The sequence below is a fragment of the Rhinolophus sinicus genome, linkage group LG06 (genome assembly GCF_036562045.2).
Source record: "Rhinolophus sinicus isolate RSC01 linkage group LG06, ASM3656204v1, whole genome shotgun sequence".
NCBI lineage: Eukaryota > Metazoa > Chordata > Mammalia > Chiroptera > Rhinolophidae > Rhinolophus > Rhinolophus sinicus.
In genome coordinates, this window is record NC_133756.1 from 36,314,575 (window position 1) to 36,336,333 (window position 21,759).

The window sequence follows — 21,759 nt, forward strand, 5'->3', positions numbered from 1 at the left end:
CAACTAGCAACGGCAACTGGACCTGGAGCTGAGCTGCGCCCTCCACAACTAAGACTGAAAGGACAACAACTTGACTTGGAAAAAGTCCTGGAAGTACACACTGTTCCCCAATAAAGTCCTGTTCCCCCCTTTCCCAATAAAACTCTTTTAAAAAAAACAACAACAAAAAAAACCCCCACAGATCTGACAAAGAAATTAATATCTAGAATATATAAAGAACTTTGAAAACTCAAAAATAAAATAAAAAATCCAATTGGAAAATGGGCAAAGGACATGAAGAGACATTTCATCTAAGAGGACATACAGATGGCAAACAAGCACGTGAAAAGATGAGCATTCAACATCATTAGCCATGAGGAAAATGCAATAAAAGCACAATTGAGACAGCACTATACACTACCTTTTATGAACTGAATGTATCCCTTCCAAAATTCGTGTTGAAGCCCTAACTTCCCAATGTGATGGTGTTTGGAGGTGGGGCCTTTGGGAGGTAATTACTTATATGAGGTCATAAAGGTGGAACTGCCATGATGGGATTAGTTTATAATGTGAGGAAGGAAGACCAGAACACTCCCACCCTCCCACCCCCGCCCCTCGAAGACATAGCAAAAAGGCAGCCATCTTCAAGCCTGTATAAAAGCCCTCATCCGGGAAGCGAATAGGCCAGCAACCATGACCTTGGATTCCCAGCCTCCAGAACTGTGAGAAATAAATTCCTAATGTTTAACCAATCCAGTCTATGGTATTTTGTTATGGCATCCCAAGCTAAGACACTGTCAAAATGTGTAAAATAAAAATTTGTAACAATACCAAATGCTGGCTAGGATGCAATGAAACAATCACTCATACACTGCTGGTAGGAACATAAAATGGAAAACATTTTGGCAGTTTCTTACAAAACTGAATATTTAGCTACCACACAACCCAGCAACTGCACTCTTAGTTGTACTCAGAGTTGGCAGGGTGCAACTGTTTTTCCTTTTTTCTTTTTTGAGGATATGAACTCTATTAGAGAGGTAGCTCTTAATGGACCAGAGAAAGGAAAGGATCTGGGGATGGACATTCCAGAAACAGGAATGGACAGTGCATAGAGGGGGCATGAACTGTCCTACCCAGTCACCAGGGCAGTAGGGTACAGAGGGTCCCAGGGCCCAACCCCCCCAGTATCCCACCTGCCCATGTACCCCTTGAACACACACTCAAGCCGCTAGCTTCACGCATTTCCAAAGAGAGCATTTATCCCAGAGAAATGAAGACCTATGCTCACACAACAATCTATATGTGAATGTTTATGACAGCTTTATTCATAATGGCCAAAACCTGGAAACAACCCAAAAGTCTTTCAATAAGTGAATGGTTAATAAACTGTTACATTCACAACATGGAATACTACACAAAAAGGAACAAAGTATTGATATACACAACAACTTGGATAAATAACCTGGGAATTAACCTGACTGAATAAAAAGCCAATCTCAAAAGGTTATATACAATATCCTTGAAATGACAAAATTAAAGAAATGGAAGAACAGCTAGATTAGTGGTTGCCAGGGTGAGACACAGAGAAGGGGCAAAAGGGCAGTCAATGTGCTTATAAAAGAGAAAGAGGAGGGATCAGTGGTGGTGAAAACGTTCTATATCTTGACTATCAATGCCAGTATCCTGGTTGTTAGATCATACTACAGTTTTGCAAGATGCTACTATCAGAGGAAACTGTGAGGCATACAGGGACTCTATTATTTCTTACAACTATGCATTTGAACCTATAATTATCGCAAAATAAAAAGTTGAATAAACAAAAAATCAAGGTGGCTTTTTGGCAGAAATTGATTGAATTATAGATTGAACACCATACTAATCAAAATCCCACCAAGTTTCTTATATTTCATAGAGATTGACAAGTTGAATTAAAAATTTATCAAAAACTGTAAAGCTCAAGGGGCTATGTGATTCACATAGGCACTGTTTCCTTTGATTTCTGATCAGAAGTCGAAAGTTTAATTATTTAATTCATATTATTTTGTTCTATTATACAGATACCTGAAATTAAACTATGGTTTAATTTCAATGTGCGAAATGGTATCGTATTAAAATGCCATTTAAAGACCCTTTAACAATTTAAGTGCATCGAGTTATAATCTCTGCCCTAAAGAAAATTAGGTTGTGTACTGTTAAGTTTAAATAGAGATAAATCAGACAATCAGAGGCAACTGGCAAATAGTCCACGAAATGCTATTTTATAAAGTTTTGTTTCCATGTACTCATCCCAAAATAGTTTGCTGCAACAAAGGTAGCAATACTCATGTACTCATCCCAAAGTGGTTTCCTGCCAAAATTAAACAAAGGCAGTAGCAATAACCACCACCCACAACAAAATCATTTTTTAAAAAGAACTCTAATAAAATTTAAATCACAATACAAATCCAAAGAAATGGCCTTTGTGTCTGCTCAACAATGGAAGAGGGCTGCAGTTTTGTCAAAGATTGAGTTCAGCATTTCCTCTCTCAATTCATCTCCATTTCTATTTTCTGAGCATATCATGTCGTCAAGGTATCAGTAAATACTAGGAGGCTTCTGAAAATTAAAATCTGCTGAAGCTCTATTCTATCCCAAAGCAAAAACAAAACTGGTAAGTGCAAAGAGGATCTGGCAGGGGACAGAATCACACTAAACTGGTATGATCACAATTTTAACTTAAACTTGAATGGGGATTCTTAAACACTTTGCATCCTGTACTTATGTAACTAAATTATGGCTAATTCATTCAATACATGAACTTTCTAAACATTAAAATATTTTCCTGGCACACAAGGTATTGCTATAAATTCACTGGAATCTGGCATACTATTCTGAAAAGTCTGTCTATCCCTAAAACATAATCTGGCACAGTATCACAGGGGAGAGACTAAACATTCAAGGAATTCAAGCCTCCTCATAGCAGCTTTTAATCTTTTTACAGCTGTGACTCACATTTTATACCACAACCCAGCACTCACACATATGCACAGTTATATAACACATACACCCCAAAACTATTGTTTTATAAAATAGTAAGAAGCCATACAGTGTGTGATGTACTGTTTTTTCTCTTTTATCTTGATTTAGATTCTAATTTATTTTTTTTCAAAAATGGTGGTCACAACCCACTAAACTGACTTCATAATCTACTAAGGGGTCCCTCTCCTGCAATTTGAAAAACACAGTTTTAAAATTTAGTAAAATGTTAACATTTGGGGAATCTTGATGAAGGGTATCCAGAAATTCTTTGTATTACTGTAGTACTTTCTTGTAAGTCTAAAATTGTCAAAATAAAAAATAAATTAAAAAACCCATCCAATTCATCTTATTAAGGAATAAACTTGCAGAGGCAGTCTCATAGTATATTTCCTAATTTCCCCCACCCCTTTTCTCTACCGTCACATACTTCTTTGCATATAGCATGCTTTCAATAAACACGTGCTGAATAAAAATTTATGGGAAGGAATAGGCTAGAAATTACTTCATAAAGGAAGGGGGCCTTTAACCGGGCCTTCAAAGCAGCAGGTGATTTCAGTTGGTGAAATAGAATAAAGAATGTATGCAATGGATTAAAAATGAACACTGATTTTCATGATTACAAAATGATTTAATCTATTTCTTAGTGAGGTCTCAAAGACCAAGGACATACAAAAAATGGCCAAAGGCCATATCAAAGGAAAACAAAACCTGTTGACTTATATAAACATACTGGATGCCAGGAATGAAGTCTACCCCCCTTTCCTTAGAACATTACAAATGTGAAGTGAAAATTATACCTCAAAATTCTGTTCCATTATGTTTCCACCTTTACTCAAACTCTCCATAATGGCCTTATTTCGAAGAATATCTTCTTCACTGAGATGTTCTCTTCTTTTCCTTGATTCTAAAACAAGTCCATTCACCAGATAAAAATCTGCCAAAAAGTTTCCTACTCTTTCCTGAAACAAAATCAAATATTTCAAAATAATAAAATTGTGTTTGCCTTAGAAGAAAGTTTCAAAGTAACATATTAGGTTGGTGAAAAAGTAATTGTGGTTTTTACAATTATTTTGATTTTTGCACCAACCTAATACATACACGTTTTTCCATAAACATGTAACATTAAGGTGAAAATAAATATTACTTTTGTACTTGAAAGTATCAAATTATCTTACACATTCTATTAAGTTAAACTATATATAAAATTACACATTTCAAATTTGTAAAGAAAAATTTTAAGTGCACAAGATGTATGGCAGTTAATCGGCAAACGAATTAAATTTAAATAAGAATACCACACAATATCCTTTAGAATCTACTCCCAAGTAGCACAAAGCTAGCTGAAAACTTTATTTACCTGAGAGTCAAATATCATGATTAATAGGAAGGGTCAGGGATAATGACTGTTCCCATTTTATAGATAGAAAAGAAAGTGGAATAAAAAGAAATAGTCTAAGTCACACACAAATCTCTAATGTAACTCAAATCAATCACCTGCTCCAATACTCTATTCTCTAGCAGGATTAAACTTCAAGTTACAGTTGCTTGCTGCTTTCAACAAAGAGAACAGCAAAGTAGTCTTGCTCACCAATACAATTAAGTGTTTATATTATAAACTGGGGACAGGGAAACTCAAGAGATATGAAGGACATCAAGAAAAGAGTTGGTATTTCCTTTCAATGAAGTCCTCCTTCAACATCAACCTTCACCTTTTTCAGACTCACAAGTGGTCAGAATTACTTCAAAAAACATGATCAATAACTTACTGAAAACAAGCTTCCCATTTCTACCTGCTTGCAAATCATTTGGTCTCCATCTTACTGCTGTTTTCTGGCATTCCAAAACTATGTGTTTAGAATTGTTTCCATGTCCACCTTGCTTCTGGTGGCCTCACCAGCTACCAGAAAGCAAAGCACTCTGCACCTGTTTCTACCTACAAAATGGGAACCATAGGCATTACTGACTCCCTCCTTACCTGTCAAAGATTTAAGATCACCTAGATGCTGTTCAAGAGCTTTGAGCAGCTTAGAAGTAACACTAGATGAACAGCAGCCTCAATTTTTATCTTCTCTTGAAGTGATCCTTCTAATTCTGTCCTGAAGAACAGACCGAGTATAAACAAATAAGTCTTCAGGCCAACAAATGAGTTGCAGTGTAGGATCTCACTGCTAGGAATCCTATAATGCTGTTTGCTATCAAATAGGCTTAGAGGGGAAAGTTGATGAGCCCAGATCTCATGGTGAGGATTTTCTGTGGTTGGGAAATATTCTGGTGATAATCACCAGTTTTTGAAATCGTATAATGAAAACACATTTATTAATAGTAAATCATCATGACAAGAAAAATTTTAAGTCTGTATTTCTCATAACTGAGGCATTCTATTTCTTGCTATCTATAAGAGACACTGCAAAGGAATGTAAAAGAATGGTAGGTAAATGCAACATCCTTTAAAATGGCAGAAAACTGGACACGAATGTGTGTCCATTCATCTAAATGCCTAAAAATAAGAGACTGGATAAATATGTTACAATATATCCATATTGTGGAATACTATGCAGTTGTTAAAAAGAATGAAGTAGCACTACTACTAAGAAAAAGAACTTCTAAAACATACTAAAGAGTGTTTTAGTACAGTAGCAAAACAATAGATATAACACTTTATAAAAAAATATCAACTAAAGCAACATATTACTGTGGATACATATTTATGAAAAGCATTTAAAAAAAAGATCTGGAGGATATACAAAATGGAGAACCTTCTGCAAGGTGTTCTGGGATTATGAGTAGTGGCCAACGGGGATTTTTTAGTTTTATGTACAAGGTTGTGTGGTGGTTAATTTTACGTCAACTTGGCTAGACTATGGTGCCCAATCATTTAGTCAAACATCAGTCTAGATGTTGCAGTCATTTTTTTTTTTTACATGTAATTAACTGAAATAAATTAACAGTAAAGCAGATTACCCTCCAGATGTGGGTGGGCCTCATCCAATCAATTGCAGGCCTGAAGAAAAAGACTTGTTTCCCAAAGGAAAACCAATTCTGCCTCAAGATGGCAACACAGAAACCCTGCCTGAGAGTCCAGCCTGCAGATTTCAGACTGGCCAGCTCCTACATTCCTTACATGAATTGTTCCTTAAACATCCTACATGAGCCAATTCCTTAAATCAATCTCTCCCTACCTCTTTCTCCTCTGTATCTATACATCTACCTATATTTATACATACATATACATATAACATAATGGAGGGAGACAAAGAAACAGATTGATTTTTGTATCACAGAGAACCCTGACAAACACAGGCAGTTTTTATTTCCCAATGAGCATATATTCATTTTTACTGTGTGTAATAAAAGATAATAATTTTTAATATCAGTAAATCCTGGCCCTTAACCTGATGTGGTTATTAACTTTAAAATTTTATAAAATGCTTCTTAATATGTCTAATTAAAAAATTTCTGAATATATTTTGAACAGTCTTACATAATTTCTTGCTGACAAATATGGAAATTATGGAATAAATTTACAATTCACAAAGAGGAAACCTCCACCGAGACTGAATTGAATGACAGTATTGTAGAAATGTAACAAGCATATTTAATTTTAGTCATATATACGGAATACTGTGAAACAGATCCTGAATAAGTAAACAGTTTAGAAGCCTAAAAGTAGAAAGGAAAGAGGTCCAGGGAAATAAATTCAAAAGTGTATCCTTCTTTGTGGTCTTCTTAAGGAAAAACTATTAACAATGTAATGCAACCATGTGAAGATACTGTTCCTTGTATAAATAACAAGACAGCTGACAACAAGAATCTTCCCAGTATAGAATTCAAGTGCGCCAAAGTTTGTCTCCTGGCTTTTGTAATACTATTTTCCAAGTCTGTAACCAACCATTATAACTCCCCGTCTGGATTCAAGGAGGAGAGAATAAACTACTTGAAGACAATTCAATAAGCTATTTCCTTCCTGCATTTCCATCACAGTATTTTGGCAACATTAAATACTGAACTATTTTTAAAGTTTAAAAATCTAGATTTGCACATACTGTTTTATCTTCCCGAAAAAGCCATCCTGTTTGGGCACGTGTGAAAGAAATTGATTTGGTTGATAAAGTTGCAGAGTAAATATCACTACTCATTAAAATGTCAACCTCTTCTTCTGTTTCCATCTCTGATTCCTAGGGAGGGAGCAAAAGTTAAATATAAGAATCCAGGTTTTCAAAGGTTATTAGTATGACATATGAAAATAACAAAATGTTATGAATTTCAAAAAATAAAAAGAACAGATTCTAAAAAATGTGAAGTTTTACTTATTCTAACAATTACAGCATTTTAAACTACATACATCTAAATAAATCAGAATTATGACTAACTGTGAATCTATAAATCCAGAACACATGAAATATAGCACTCTTACACTGTTATAGATATGTAATAGAAACAATACTAGATTACCCATTTCAGAGAGTATGCAGAGCAATTTTTAAAGATTACTTAAAGACTGAAGTTGACAGGTTAGACAAAATGCCCATATAAAGGTCTTGTTTTCTTTAATTATAGATGAATCTTACTTTAATTCTTTTTAATCCAAAGACCCACCACTATCATTTGAGCCTTTCTTTCCCAATTGTTCTAAGTGGAAAGAAGAGAAGGATAGGAGAGAAAGAGGGAGAGAGGAAGGGAGGGAAGGAGGTAGGAAAGGAGGAAAGAAAGGAGTCCAGAAGGGATTTTCCCATATTTCTCATAGAAAGAAATTCATAAATATCAACCTAAAATTTCAAAACTTAATAAGTAGCCTTGCTTCGGATTTTATTCTCCACATATTCTCCAGTGCCTGCCTATAAAAATTGATCAATATTTTTTAAATGAGAAAAAAGAACACTTTGTGCTTGCTTCAGGGACAGAAGACTAAGTGATGAGGTACAGAAGGGTAGTGAATAGCTATAAGATGAGGTTGTACTGTTTGACAGACCAAGAGACATTCAGTACCTCAACATCTTAAGGGAAAAAAAGGGGGAAAAAAAGGCAGCAACTAGAGAAATGTCTGGGGAATGAGAACTGTCCACAGGGCTTACAAAGGCTAGAGATCTATTTCCCACACATCCTGATTTTCATATTCCCAACAGACCCATTTTCTATTCTTCACCACCAAACTTTCACCCAGATATAGTCCATTTCTTAATCTATCAATCGACAGAAAAACAACAGTAATACGTTGGGACTGGGATAGTACCATTTCCTTCACCCTTACAAGTGTGGAATGAAAAAATCTTGACATTAATGCTAGGTGAAGATGTATTCCTGGTAACCCAAACTAATTCTGAACAAAAGTTTCTAAGAAAAATCTGGGCTTGCATAGGTTTTACAGAACTGTTAGACAATACGCTTCAATTTCAAATTAATTAATATTTTATGTAGTAGCTTGGGAACAGCACCACATATAACACTGTCTATGAAGAAATTGCTGTAAGTTTCAAACACCTCATTTTCAAATAAACTTTTGACTGACCATCTCCTAACTGCATCATTGAAAAAGACAGGTTGTTAATTTCATCCATTCAACAAACATTTATTGGATAGTTATTACTTATGTATGCATATTAGAATAAACAAGTATTTCCTGACTTGAGGATTACTGCTTAAAACCCAGCTTGTCTGTAATTTTTAGGCATAAAATACATACACATATATATCCTAAATACTAGTCCTTGATCTCATTAAAATTATAACGTCAGCTAATACTCACACTACTAGCCTTAATCTCTGGCTTCTCTTTCAGTCCCATATTTCCAATGTATCTGTTGTTGCCTAGTTAGCTATCCCGTTGTCATTTAATATGTAAGAGGTCAAATTATTTAATAAGTATCTGAGAGTCCAGAATAAAGGTCAGCAAACTATGGCCAGCAGGCCAAATCTAATCCACCACCCGTTTTCATAAAGTTTTTCAGAAATACAGCTATAATCATTCATGTACATTTTGTCTATGGTTGCATTTATGTTACTAACAACAGAGTTGAGTAGTTGTGATAGAGACCACATGGCCTGCCAATATACCTAAATATCGAAAATATTTATTATCGCTTCCTTTACAGAAAGACTTCACTGAACTCTGGCCTAGAATGTACTGATGCTGTATTAGATACCAGAGAACACAACTGAAAGAACCCCATACCCTTGAGGAGCTTATTAGCTCAACAGAGGAAGAAAACCTTATAAACAAATAAAGCAGTAGAAGCTCTGTGGCACCAGATCTAGTGGAAGCATAAAGAACATAGTGGTCACCTGGCAGGGGAGGAAGTGACACTAAGCAGGTGCCCCACAGGTGTGACGGTGCTAGAAAGTCATTCTAGAAAGTAGAAACAATGTGAACAAAGGAATGAAGCACTAAATAACCTGGCACACCTGAAAATCTGCAAAAAAACCTCAGCATTAGAGTATCTAAGATAGCAAGGTAGGTAAAAGGCTGGTAAAGTGAGCAAAAGCCATGTCACAGAGGAACCATCTCAAGTTAAGGAATTTGGATTTTATTCTTTAGGCAACAGAGAACTTTAACAATATCTTACAAGAAGGCAGGTTTTGTGAATTTGTTTTCAGTGTTCAAGCTATCTCCAACACGTGGGATAATTTAGAAGCAGACAAGAAAGGGCCAGGAAGATCATTTATGAGATTTGCAACCGTCCAGTTGAAAGGTAATGAATATCTAAATTATGGCATTAACAGTATGAATAAAAAAGGGATACTTATAAGACATTAGGGAGACAGAAATGACCATATGTTCTCTAACTAGGAAACACCGAGTACAAGAAAAGATGTCAAAAATAACTCCCTGTTTTCTTGCTGAAGAGAGAATGTCATTCACCAAAAGAATGAAAATGGGAGACAGGGCATGTTTGGAGGGAAAATAATGAGTTGAGTTTTAGACAAGTTAAATTTTGAAGTTACCTACGAGCCCATTAGGCATTTAAATAGATAGGTCTCCACTCAGAAAATCTATGTAGGATACAAAAATATATTTATGAATCACCAACCTATGGGATATAGTTAGAGCTGTAGGAATAAGAGATTATTTTGCCGTTTGTAAAAATGAGAACCACGCCGGGGCATATGATATTCAAGAGGTGAGTAGAGAAAAGGAATAGGCAGAGGGAGAAGGAGGTCAAATATATGGTGATGGAAGGAGAACTGACTCTGGGTGGTGAACACACAATGCAATATATGGATGACGTATTATAGAATTATACACCTAAAACCTATATAATTTTACTAACCAATGTCACCCCAATAAATTTAATAATTTTTTTTTAAAAAGAAAAGAAAAAGGAACAGGCAAAGGAGAATAAGGAGGAGAGAGGGGAAATAACAAATGACCAAGATCAAATCACAAGGAAATGAAAATTCTAAAAACTGAATTATCAATAATAGCAAATACTTCACAGAAGTTTAATAAAGAGAGGGTTGAAACACACGCAGTGATTATAGCAATGGACTCAAAATAAACATCATCCAAAATCCCAACCCAATTATTTCCTTTTCCAATCCCCATTACTAACAGTGGTACCACCATCATGCCACTCTTCAAAATAGTATCACTACACACACCCTTCAATATTTCCAGTTCTTAATTCACTATACTCAATCTATTAGCAAGCCCTATTATTTCATTCTTGGAAATATAAAAGTTATAACTTCTCTTTCTTAATTATTCATGACACTATCCTAGTCAAGATCCTCAAGATCCTCATTCCTTCTCAACTGTATAACTAAAAATTTATCACATAATTTCCCTGCCTCCAGTCTCTTCCTTTTCCAATCCATCTTGCATACTATATAGCTATGTGATCTTGGAGACGTAATTTAATATCTGTAAACCTCAATTTTCTTATCTGTAAAGTGGAGATAAAAAAATTTACTTTGACATGTTATTTTAAGGATTTAATGAGCAGAGCTGTAATCAAATTATAGTTCCAATATGCTGACAATGCTTATTATATGCTAGTAATTGATACACACTATTAATACAATACCACTATCCATAGCACATAGCAGTGTTTAACATTTATTAGGTCCTTGATAAATGTTTAAGAAAAGAAGGGAGGGTGGCTCAATCTCTGAGTTTGCCCCTACGTCCCTCTCAAGTGTGTACTATCATTTCAATAAATCTCTTTCACTTTCCTGGAAAAAACAAAAAGGAAGGAAGGGAAGGGAAGTGAAAGAAATACATAAGATTAATTCACTTAAATTACTTTGGGATTATATCAATACCTTGTTTAAGAATCTATGACCTTTTGTTGCCAACTACAGCAGATCCTAAGTTATCTCACCTGGCTTTTGAGCCCTTTCATAAACCATGTTCCCACACTCAATAAGAAAAATCTTCACTGTAGTCAGATCTCTTTTCTGTTTCCCAAAAAACCATTCTTATTCCCACTTCCCTGCCTTTACCGGTGTGTTCCACAGGGAATACCTTTTTTCTTCTCCTCTTCCAATCTAAATCTTCATTGAGTGTCAGTTAGGACACTGTTTTTCAACAGTACATATAACAAAGTAACTAAGGTTTCATCAACAGATATGATAGTAGGGAGGTCTAATCTAACAGATGTTGAGGAAAGAGCCACAAGATGTGGTAAATGACAATATGGGGAAATGAAGTGGTGAAAAATAAAAACAAAGTAAATGCAACAGTGACAAAACAAAATGTTGACTTAAAAAACATTTGTAGGGCTATCAATGATATAGAGATACTGAAAAGCTTTGTCTTTGGCTAATAGTAGGGAAAGGGGCATTCAGGGCACAAAGGATGAGGATAACAATGAATATGGTTTTCCATGATGGCTGTGGAGGCAATACCAACATGGATATATTATGTTACAGAAGGAAGTTAATTGTGTACGCTAAGAAGGAAAAGAGCAAAGAAAGGCAGCCAAAGAGTGAGGAAAAGCAAGAGTACAAGCAGAGAGCCGAAAGAGGCGTTCTTATTAAGGAGATAAGAGATGGTCAGCATCATTTTAAAAGAAGCTAAGGTTGCAAGATAATAAATGGTGAAAGGGTCAGCACAGGTTCCACAAATGAGAACCACAAATGGGTACAAGGGAACTTGAAGCTCATTTAACTAGGAGATCATCAATGAATTAAGAACAAACAGACTCAATGGATTGGCCAGGATGGATACCAAATGATAATTACTTTTAAAAAGCTCATACTAAGCAAATGAAATCTTTGGGATTGAACCATCTCAATTATACCTTATGCTTTTTGAAACAATTACACTGTGGGTTGGTTGCATACAAAGACATTTTTAAAAATCATTTAGAGGAATACTTATAAAACAACGTGCTCACCTCGTGGTGTATTCGCTGATAAACCTTTTGTTCATTGTCTAATACTACAAAAGATTCAGAGGGTGCTGCTTCCCCATTGAAAATGAAGCTTAAATCCCCTCGTTGGCACTTCATGTCAGTAAAGTCTATGAGAGTAGTGTCAAGCCTGTGAAAAATGGGTAGATGAGAAATTCTGACAAATAAAATTTCAGTAGAACTCCATAATTATTAAATAAGCTTTGTTCCTTCTAAATTCAAACCAAGGTGCTAATACCATATCTCAAAGTCAAATTTCGAGATAAAAGCTAATTTTAAAATATCTTAACTTTAAAAAAACCGAAAGAATATTCAAATGCATTCCACTTTACCTATATTTCATTATTCTGAACATATACTTTATTAATCCAGCAAGAAAAAGATTGCTTCCCCATTGAAGTATTTCCGTAAATGTACTCCTCTCCCTACCATTTCCCTTACTGTAGCTACTCCACGAAAGTTACTTAAACTGGGAAGGGCAGACAAAGAAAGCAAGCTGGCCTAACCTTCTGTGAGCCCTTTAAGACTATGTTGCTAGCTCAGTGGAGCATATAAGAGGGATAAAGCAATGGACGTACCACATCCTCAGACTAAAAACTGTATGCACAGTCTTGGCCTTTTGATCTACATCTTTGCCTTATGCCTAACCAAAACTGGCTTCATCCTTCCACTTGATAGCCCATTAACTTACTCCCAATTCTTGGCATTTCTGTTTGACTTCCCAGATTCAGATTAGCATTCTTGTTTCCAACATCTCCACAGCCTAAAAATCTTGTGGATCATTCCTGTGTCAAAAGCTCCTAGATTCACAAACGTGTGTTTATTGTGCTCTTCTCTTTGGTTATCAAGACCTGGCCTGATCTAGCCCAATGAGTTGGTCTCAAATACATTCCACAGATGACTCACTACATGTTGAAATTAGGGAAAATACTGGAAGGGAAAAATTCTCAAGTCCCCTGAAGGGCACTCCAATCTTGCACAAGGCTTTGTAGATCACATCAGGATCTCTCTGACTGGCTGCTCAAAACACCGTCCTTAATCTAAGAAATGGGCTGACATATCTGTTAAGAGATGCTGATCCTATCTAAGGAAACTCCTTTAAGTCTTTGTGAGAGATTCACTATGGTTACTGAGTTTCTAATACAACTATAAGAATTCATCACTTCGTAGGTTTTTTCAGTTTTGACCCTGCAAAGTGATTGGGCATTCCTGGTTAGCCTACACAGAAAAAGCTGAGAAATGGAATATATCTCACATGCTGCATCAAAAGAATAATTAGGGTTACATCATCAAAACGAGTAACTTTTAAAAGTGAAAGAGATAATATTAATAACCTTGCCAGGACAACAACAATGAACCAGGAAAGTGTGATTTCCCTATGTATAAGGGGCACTTTTCTGAGCCATACGAAATACATACATCCCTCAGAATGAAATAAAAAAGAGCTAAAAAAAAAGAAAAAGAAAAAGAAAAAAAGAAAAGAAAAAGGCAAGTCACCAATTCCTACAGAGGTGAATGAAGCCTGCCTGCTGCTTTATACCTGAATTCTAGTTCCAGGTCCACTTTCAGTGGCCTGCTATTATACTAGTTCTGTACTACTACAGATGCTCTATTATTGCTTGTGCACATGGCATAAGAGAAAATAATGCCAGTAAAAGGGGCTCATCCCCTACTTCCGTAAGATGTGGGCTACTGATACTGACAAAAAGAAACAGATCACTATATAAGTGGCGTATTTGGACTCTAAGCTTCAGTTGCCAAGAAACACTACATCCCATTTGCCCATCCTGGATGAGTGGTAGTGGGCTGCAAGTGGTAGGGGTGGAAATAGTGAGAAAACAGATGCAGAGAGAGGCAGCGACAGACAGACAGACTGACATGGTGACATATAAGTCTAGATCTAGCCACACCCAAAATCAGTCACAGCCAATGTTTATTTCATTTTTATTTGTGTAACCTGCAACTGAATAAGACTATCTAATACATCTTCTGCAATATTCCTGACATAATAGATGGCCTGGTAAATATCACACGTCGCATAATGGTAATTTTTACCATGACGGTATTTTAATGTATTAACTAGTCCTTTGCTTTAAGCCCATGAACCTAAATATTTTTAATTTTTGCCATGTACTGACTGAGCCATCAAGAATAAAAAATCATTTATACAAATGCAAAGATCTGAATAGAAAATATTTCTTTGAGATAAAAACTTGGAAAATGCCAAATAACAAACTTGAAAAAGGAAATAGAGCCTTCTCGAGATAGGAAAGGCCTGAAATGAGGCAAAGTTTGCATTTCAGTCAGATAGATCACCTCAAAATTATTAATATTAATAGTGAAAATGTTTGCTAGTATCCACAACAATAAAGTTGCTTACACTTTCCTCTTTCTACAAAAAATATTAATTTTTCCTTGACACCAGGGAAGATATTTTACATGATCAGAAGACTGTCATGAGATACAAGCAAACTTTAAAGATTCCTTTGAACATAGTTTAAAATTCAACTTTAAGTGATGTTTTTAAAAAATAATTGTCTCATGACATTTAAATTAGAAAGTTTTTATTTAATGATTAACAGATTCCTTTTTAAGTCAATTCTTGTGATCTATGCAAAAAACCTTTACCAAACATCCTAAAATCCAGTTCCATTAATGTGGTAAACTTCATTTGGTAATGAGAGCTCTATAACCTATCACATTTCTCCTTCATCTTCAGCTGCTAGTAAGTCCTAGGTTTGAGTGTCTTGCTAAATTATAGTAGCTTCTTCCCCTTAACCTACATCCTCTGACACAATTATTCTCCCATAGGCTCTTATTCTCATGTCACTATTTTAACCATTTTGCGGTTTTATTATCTATATTTATTATATAATATTCATATCATTTACTTCCAAAAGTCATATACAAATGTGAAACAATTTTTTAAAAGAGAAAATTGCTCCTTTTTTCCTATTTATAAAAGTCAAGCAAAATAAAACTAACATTTTTAAAAGTAACACATGGAAGATAATACTATTCTTCCAAATTACATACTATCTTTGGCAAGTGTCTACATTAAAAATTTTAAAATTGAGGATGAATCATTTTTTGATGAATCCATAATATATTGCTAACAATGGGCTGCTGAATTAAATCTACATCATTAACAAGTCCTTTCCTAGTTTCTTTTCTATATTTTTCTGTATTTTCCAAGGTTTCTATGAATTCAATGTGCATGAGCACTTTCATAATTAAAAATGAGGTTATTTTTAAAAATCAAAAACTGAGCAACATCTGCCTTAATCAAATTCTACCCCTTGAGAATAATTATCCTAGAATTACCTCAAACTTAGGTTATCTGTTCACTAGAATTCAACTATTACATAATGAATTTCATAAAGAGTTGATTTTTTAAAAATTCTGCCTTCTGACATGGTGAGAACTGACAGGAAGTCAGAGGTCCTAGCTCAGCTATTAGTCTGCAACATGCTCTTCTAAAAATCACTTCACCTCTCTGAACTTTCTCATTTACATATAAAACGAGAGGTTTATATGAGTTAATCTTCAAGTCATTTCCAGTTCTAGACTCTTAATATCCAAATTAATACTCTGGAGATGTATAAAGAAATAAATATGTAATACTTTATATAATTTATAAGTATTCTAATATATATAAAAGTTCACATATTTTCTAGCATTATATATATAGCTATATATACTTAATTTATAAATATACCTATATTAATATAAAGCTAAAAATATAAGGAATGATAAAAGTAAACTTCTGAAATGAGTAAAATAAATTTCCCATCAGATCTACATGTCAATCTTAGTTTTAAAAGGAAACAGAAAAAATTAGAATTAGCCTTAAAGAGCGCACTAGAATAGATAAATGATTGAAGAGACAAAGGGATAGATACATGGCTGACTATATGGGGGGGGGGTATAAGGGAGATGGAGAAAAGAGGACAAGAGTTATTAGATCTTCCTTATGTCCCTTATTCCTTAAAAAGCCAGGACCAGGGAGATGACCATCTTAATTCTTCTTAGTATTACATCATGATCTTCACTCTGTTTGCCTTTTAGATAGTCTGTAGTTGAATAAGAACAATACCTTTGTTTTAGTCACTATTTTATGCCTTTGGTTCCTTATCTGTAGTATGCCTCAAATGAGATAAAATATTGTGAATATATTAATGCATGTTTAAGTTATAAAATACTACATCCAAATGTAGGCTATCACTACAGGGAAAAAAGCTTCCTCTAAATCTCAATTTTCTGTTACTCAGAAAAAATCAAATTGCCTTACCTGATATTGATACCTTGTTTGTATATTTTACATGCATCAGAAGGCAGAATTCGGGAAAGTAAAGGCACTGTGTTTTTAAAAAGAAAAGTCATAAATTAACTACCTAAAGTTCTGAGACATTACAATTTTTTTATTAGAAGAACAATGTAAACATTTTACTAATTCACCAACATTGCAATAATTTCCTTTAAAATAGTATTTTCCAACTTAAAAATAATATACATAGCAATTTTGAACAATTTCAAATATCTACTGTTTAATTGTATTTGCTGTATATTTCACCACACTCCCCTAAACCCCCAATCACCCATCCCCACCAACACATACAAGAACAGTGGAGTTGATATAATGCTACTCTCGGGTACATATTGCAGGGTATTATTATACTCGTAGATGAGAAAACAATGCCCTATGGTAACTAAACCCTCCTGAACAGGTTAACTGTATAAACATGAATCCTATCTGATCCTTTAAATACAATGTGATTAAATAGTAGAAAGTAATGTGTATAATAAGAGACATTTTTAAAGCTAAATAATCTTATTTGAGTTTGAATCCCAAATATGTGACCTTGGTTACTTAAGCTCACTGTACCTCAGTTTCAAAATCTACAAAATGAAATAATACCTCAGTAGTTGCATCATGAATTTGGTTATGCAACAATTATAACGTGTTTATAACTGTAGATACATACATATGTACAATTTTAGGAGTGATTACATTCATTTCTATTTTTTCACGTAACTGAAATGTCATTTTTAAAATAGTTGAAAACATTATGCTCAGCAAGATAAATTGACTATTTTAGACTTTAAACCACTAACATTACTAAGAGAATCAGTTAAAGAACCAATACACTCAAGGGACAAGCTTAGCTTAAGATCACCAAGCAAGAATAAGGTGAAAAACAGGGTGGAAAAAATACATTCAGGCTTTAGACCAATCTGATTTGGAGCTCTTTTATTATACAGAGCTACCACAGACTTCTTTTTTTCTCAGTGGTCTAGTACACCAGGACTTCTGAATGACATATAAAGCATAAAGGCCAAGGTTGGCCTATGATGGAGCCAAAATTGGCCTGGTGAGCTAGAATTGTAGCAATTTTTGAAAGAACTGATTTTATTTAGGGATTAAAACTTTACTTTAGAGCTTAATATACTAATCAGCCATGCTAAACAGATGTTAAATGAAATACTTCCTTATGAACTAATATGGTAAAATGCTTATGTGATATGTTATGTAAAAATGACAAATTCCATAATGATATAATAGTATGATTCCATTAAAAAAGCACTAATGCTCAGGATATAAATATAAATGTGTGTGTGTGTGTGCACGCACACACACACACACATATACATCTACTAAGCATTAAAAAAGGTTTGAAAGTATTAGCCTGAAACATTAACAGTGGTTTCTATTTGTCAATATATAATTTACACTTATGACTTTATGATTTATTTTTATAATTATTTTAGAGATAAATAACATTGAACATTCAAATATGTATATATCATAAAATTAATTCAAATTGCAACCTACATACAGCTTATATTACAAAATATTTTTAAACAAAATTTAGTTGTTTTGGTAATTATTTAGTTAAAGTAAAGGTCACTGGGATCAAACTTCCCATTTAAACAATGAAGGTTTTCACCCTAAGTGGACTCACATTTCAAATGGGGAAAATAGACACTTTCCGCTATCAAATTTCTTATGTTAACATTTCCATATAATACTTAATTTTATACTTGCAATTCTTCATGTGTACATATTTTATGGTAAAACATAGCACACTCTTACCCCAGCTTTGAAAATCCCAGTGAAGTTCTAGATAAAAGTCACCTAGCTGAGAAATGAAATGTGAATAATTACTGAATGCACGTTAGTTAACAGCTCTTGATATCAACTTAATATTTTGCTTTTAAAAACTTATCATTAAAGGTCTATAGACAAGAAAAGGAAAATTTCAATATTCAGAGTTGGAGAAAAAATAGGTTTATTACTTACAATAAAATATTATAATAGCCCATCTTACTTATTACATTTATGTACAAAGGAAAATATGCACCACTGAAGATTTTGTAAGAACATTTCAATTACATAAGAACATATCTGAAACTGATAAGCATTTAAATTTGCATAAATACATATTCATTTCTCAGTATAATTTAAATAACAAGAAGTATTACTGTAAAAATAGTTAATATTTTGAAAGTGTTATAAAAATGAGTGGAGCCACATAATGGTCTTTAAAAAAAAAAAAATCACCCAATGCAATAGAAACTCTTCTGTAAAGTGGTAACACAAATGTTTACTATATTTGAAATAATATAGTAAAGAGAACTGTAAAGAAAATTTTTATTTCACAAATTAGAAGTTAAATACCAAAGACTATAACTGCTAAGGAAACTATTATGATCAAATATTCTCAAAAGAAAAATCTCTTGAGATCTAAAAAAAAAAAAAAAAAAAAAAGAAGCATACCTAAGAGAAGACATAGTCATCATGATAGGTCTTTTTCCCACAGTCCTTTTAGGCATCAAAAATACAGAGGAAGAGAATATCAGAAAATAAACCTCTCTCTCTTTCTGTGCCAGCATACCCAGCTCTTACCATTATGAGAGACAGTAGAGAAAAAAGTTTTGTTATATAAAGAAAATGTAAACTGCTCCTGCTGGGAGCCACGTCTTCAACTCTTAAGAGAATCTTCAAATCCAAAGAACAAAGGAAAATTATTGCCATTAATTATGCCCTACCTCCGTTTCTCTTAGAGCTCTCATCTAATTTATTGAAAGCAGTATTTCTTTATCTACCTTCAGAATTCAAAGTAAATGGTGCTTCCCATAAGAATACATTTATATATTATAATCGTAGTATTTTGTTGTCACTATTGCTTAATTTAAGTAGGACTTTTACCATTTCTTGACCCTTAATAATCAGTGAGAAATTAGACCATATTAAAAACAATGCGTAAAAGTACACAAAATTACTCTTTAGGTACAACGTCACCAAAGAAATATGGCCTACCTCTTTCAGGGCTTTTAATAATCGAGGTCGTTTTTCTTCAACACTTTCCCTGGATTGCTGCTTAAGCTTCCTTAAAAGAGCTGTAACTAAAGTTTAAATAAAAAAAAATTAAAATAGCTATCACCATGGTAGAAAACACCACTGGCTTATTATATACATACACTGAGAGAGAGAGATATTGTGAACAAGTTAGTAAATAAGTTTAGTAAAACCATCATGATCCCAAGGAAAACTGAGATGAGATACCTCATTCAACATTAACTTATATTCACACTAGTTTTCCCAGTTTTTAATTATCAGTATGAATTTACTTGACAGAGTCAAGATTTACCAATCTCAGTCATGTGATGCAATGATCTGTTTTAACATTGGTCTAAAAGATCTCAAAGACAGCAGATCTCAAAAATCCCATTGGATACTACTTTTCTAAAAACATAATTATTTGCATTTGTTACTAGGTGTACCTGTTATTTTTTTCACTAGAAGTTGTATTCTCACATACTACTAATATAGGGGAAAAAAGTGAATGCCATTCTATCTGTGTAAATAACTTCTAACTCTAATAAAACTTGAAGACCTCCTTAGTGTTTTCTCAAGAGTTAAAAGAGATGGAGCTTTAAACACTATGTTAAGAGCAAAGCCTAGCTTTACTACTTATTAGCTGTGTATAAACTTGGACAAGTTACTTAATTTCCCCAAACTTAAATTTCTATTTTTCATTTGTCAAGTAAAAATAAAAAGTCATATATACTGTATAGAGGTATCGTAAAGCCTCAACATAAATTGCTTACTACTGTGCCTACAATTAAGTAAATATAATTTTAATATATTAGAATGCAGGTCTAAAATTGACTGGAAAAATCGGTCAGTCTCTAACAGTTACTGAAATAAGGGAAAATATTAGGCTTGAATAAAATAAGCCTAGCAAAGGATAAGAAAATGGAACAATGTGCATTGAGAGAGAAAAAATGTATATATCAATACATGCTGACATTTCTCCTGGTGCTGACATACTTTTTCATATATATATATATATATATATATATATATATATATATATATAAATAAATATATATTTATATACACACGTATATATATATATTCATATACACCATTTTTCCCTATTTTACATTATGCATTCTTATAAATTATTTTAAGCCTTATGTGGAATACAGAAGGTAAAAAAGAGAGACAAAGGAAGATAGAAAGAAAGGCACATAATAAATATATGTGCCAGACATTGTTCTAGGAGCCAGAGATAAAAGGATGAATAAGATAAACTATTCATGACTTCAGTCCTCACAAGGGATACAGAATAGGGAGCAGACAGTGAACAATTAATTAGAAGTGTACTGAGCACTGCAAAGGAAAAGAGTGGATCACTTCAAAATATATGAGAAGAAGTTACTCTACTCCAGGAGTTAAGGCTTCTTCCAGGAAGAAATATGAAGTTGAAACTCAAATTAAGAAGACTGCCAGTTCCTGACAAGACTGCAAACCAACATGGACTACTTGCTATTTCTTTCCCTCCAAACTAACTTTTAATGTGCTACAAAAATAAGATGCAGGCTGACAGAATTCCTAAAACTACCATAGCATATGTACACCGTAACGTAAATCTGTACAAACTGTAAGTAACTCCTGGAAAAGCAGCTAGGCACCAGTGTGAATAAGAAACTAGAGCTGTCTAGATCAGTGGAAAGCAGGGAACCATGAGTGACCTGTAAGTTGGGAAAAGACCTTTATATTGTATCCATCTCTCTCCCTAATACTGGCCTGTGCTGATCAAGTGTTCACCAGGTAACCACTGTAGAGCAGAAAAGCAACATAATCTTGAAATTGTATTAACTTTAAAGTGAAATAATTCTAAATAGTCTCTGACACGTAATTTAGCATTAGCTCACTGTTATGTAGCACAAAAACATTAGCAGAAATCAAACCAAAAAAGACAAAAGTCACAAAGTTTTCACTAACAATTTATAATATTAGATTATCTATGTATCAATGTAATTTTCTATGCCCAGAAAATTTAACTGCTCAGTATAGGTTTTGCTGAAACTATTTCAATATAACATAAGCTAAATAATCAAA

General features: G+C 33.8%; 1 protein-coding gene across 3 annotated transcripts in view; it reads right to left on the reverse strand.

The window, feature by feature from the left end:
• The window catches only part of ANKRD13C (ankyrin repeat domain 13C), a 67,136-nt gene that overhangs the window by 20,423 nt on the left and 24,954 nt on the right, over positions 1-21,759 (reverse strand). For 2 of the 3 annotated variants that reach the window (XR_002139478.2, XM_019755088.2), the window contains exons 4-9: positions 19,669-19,754; positions 18,442-18,487; positions 16,639-16,705; positions 12,333-12,477; positions 7,041-7,172; positions 3,795-3,956 (exon numbers count right to left, since the gene is read on the reverse strand). Coding sequence is in view for 2 of the 3 variants with exons in the window: in XM_019755088.2 (XP_019610647.2) it covers positions 3,795-3,956; positions 7,041-7,172; positions 12,333-12,477; positions 16,639-16,705; positions 18,442-18,487; positions 19,669-19,754 (638 nt within the window). In the remaining variant the exon portion in view is untranslated. The remainder of the gene's footprint in view (positions 1-3,794; positions 3,957-7,040; positions 7,173-12,332; positions 12,478-16,638; positions 16,706-18,441; positions 18,488-19,668; positions 19,755-21,759) is intronic. The other variant, XM_074334946.1, reaches the window with a different exon arrangement.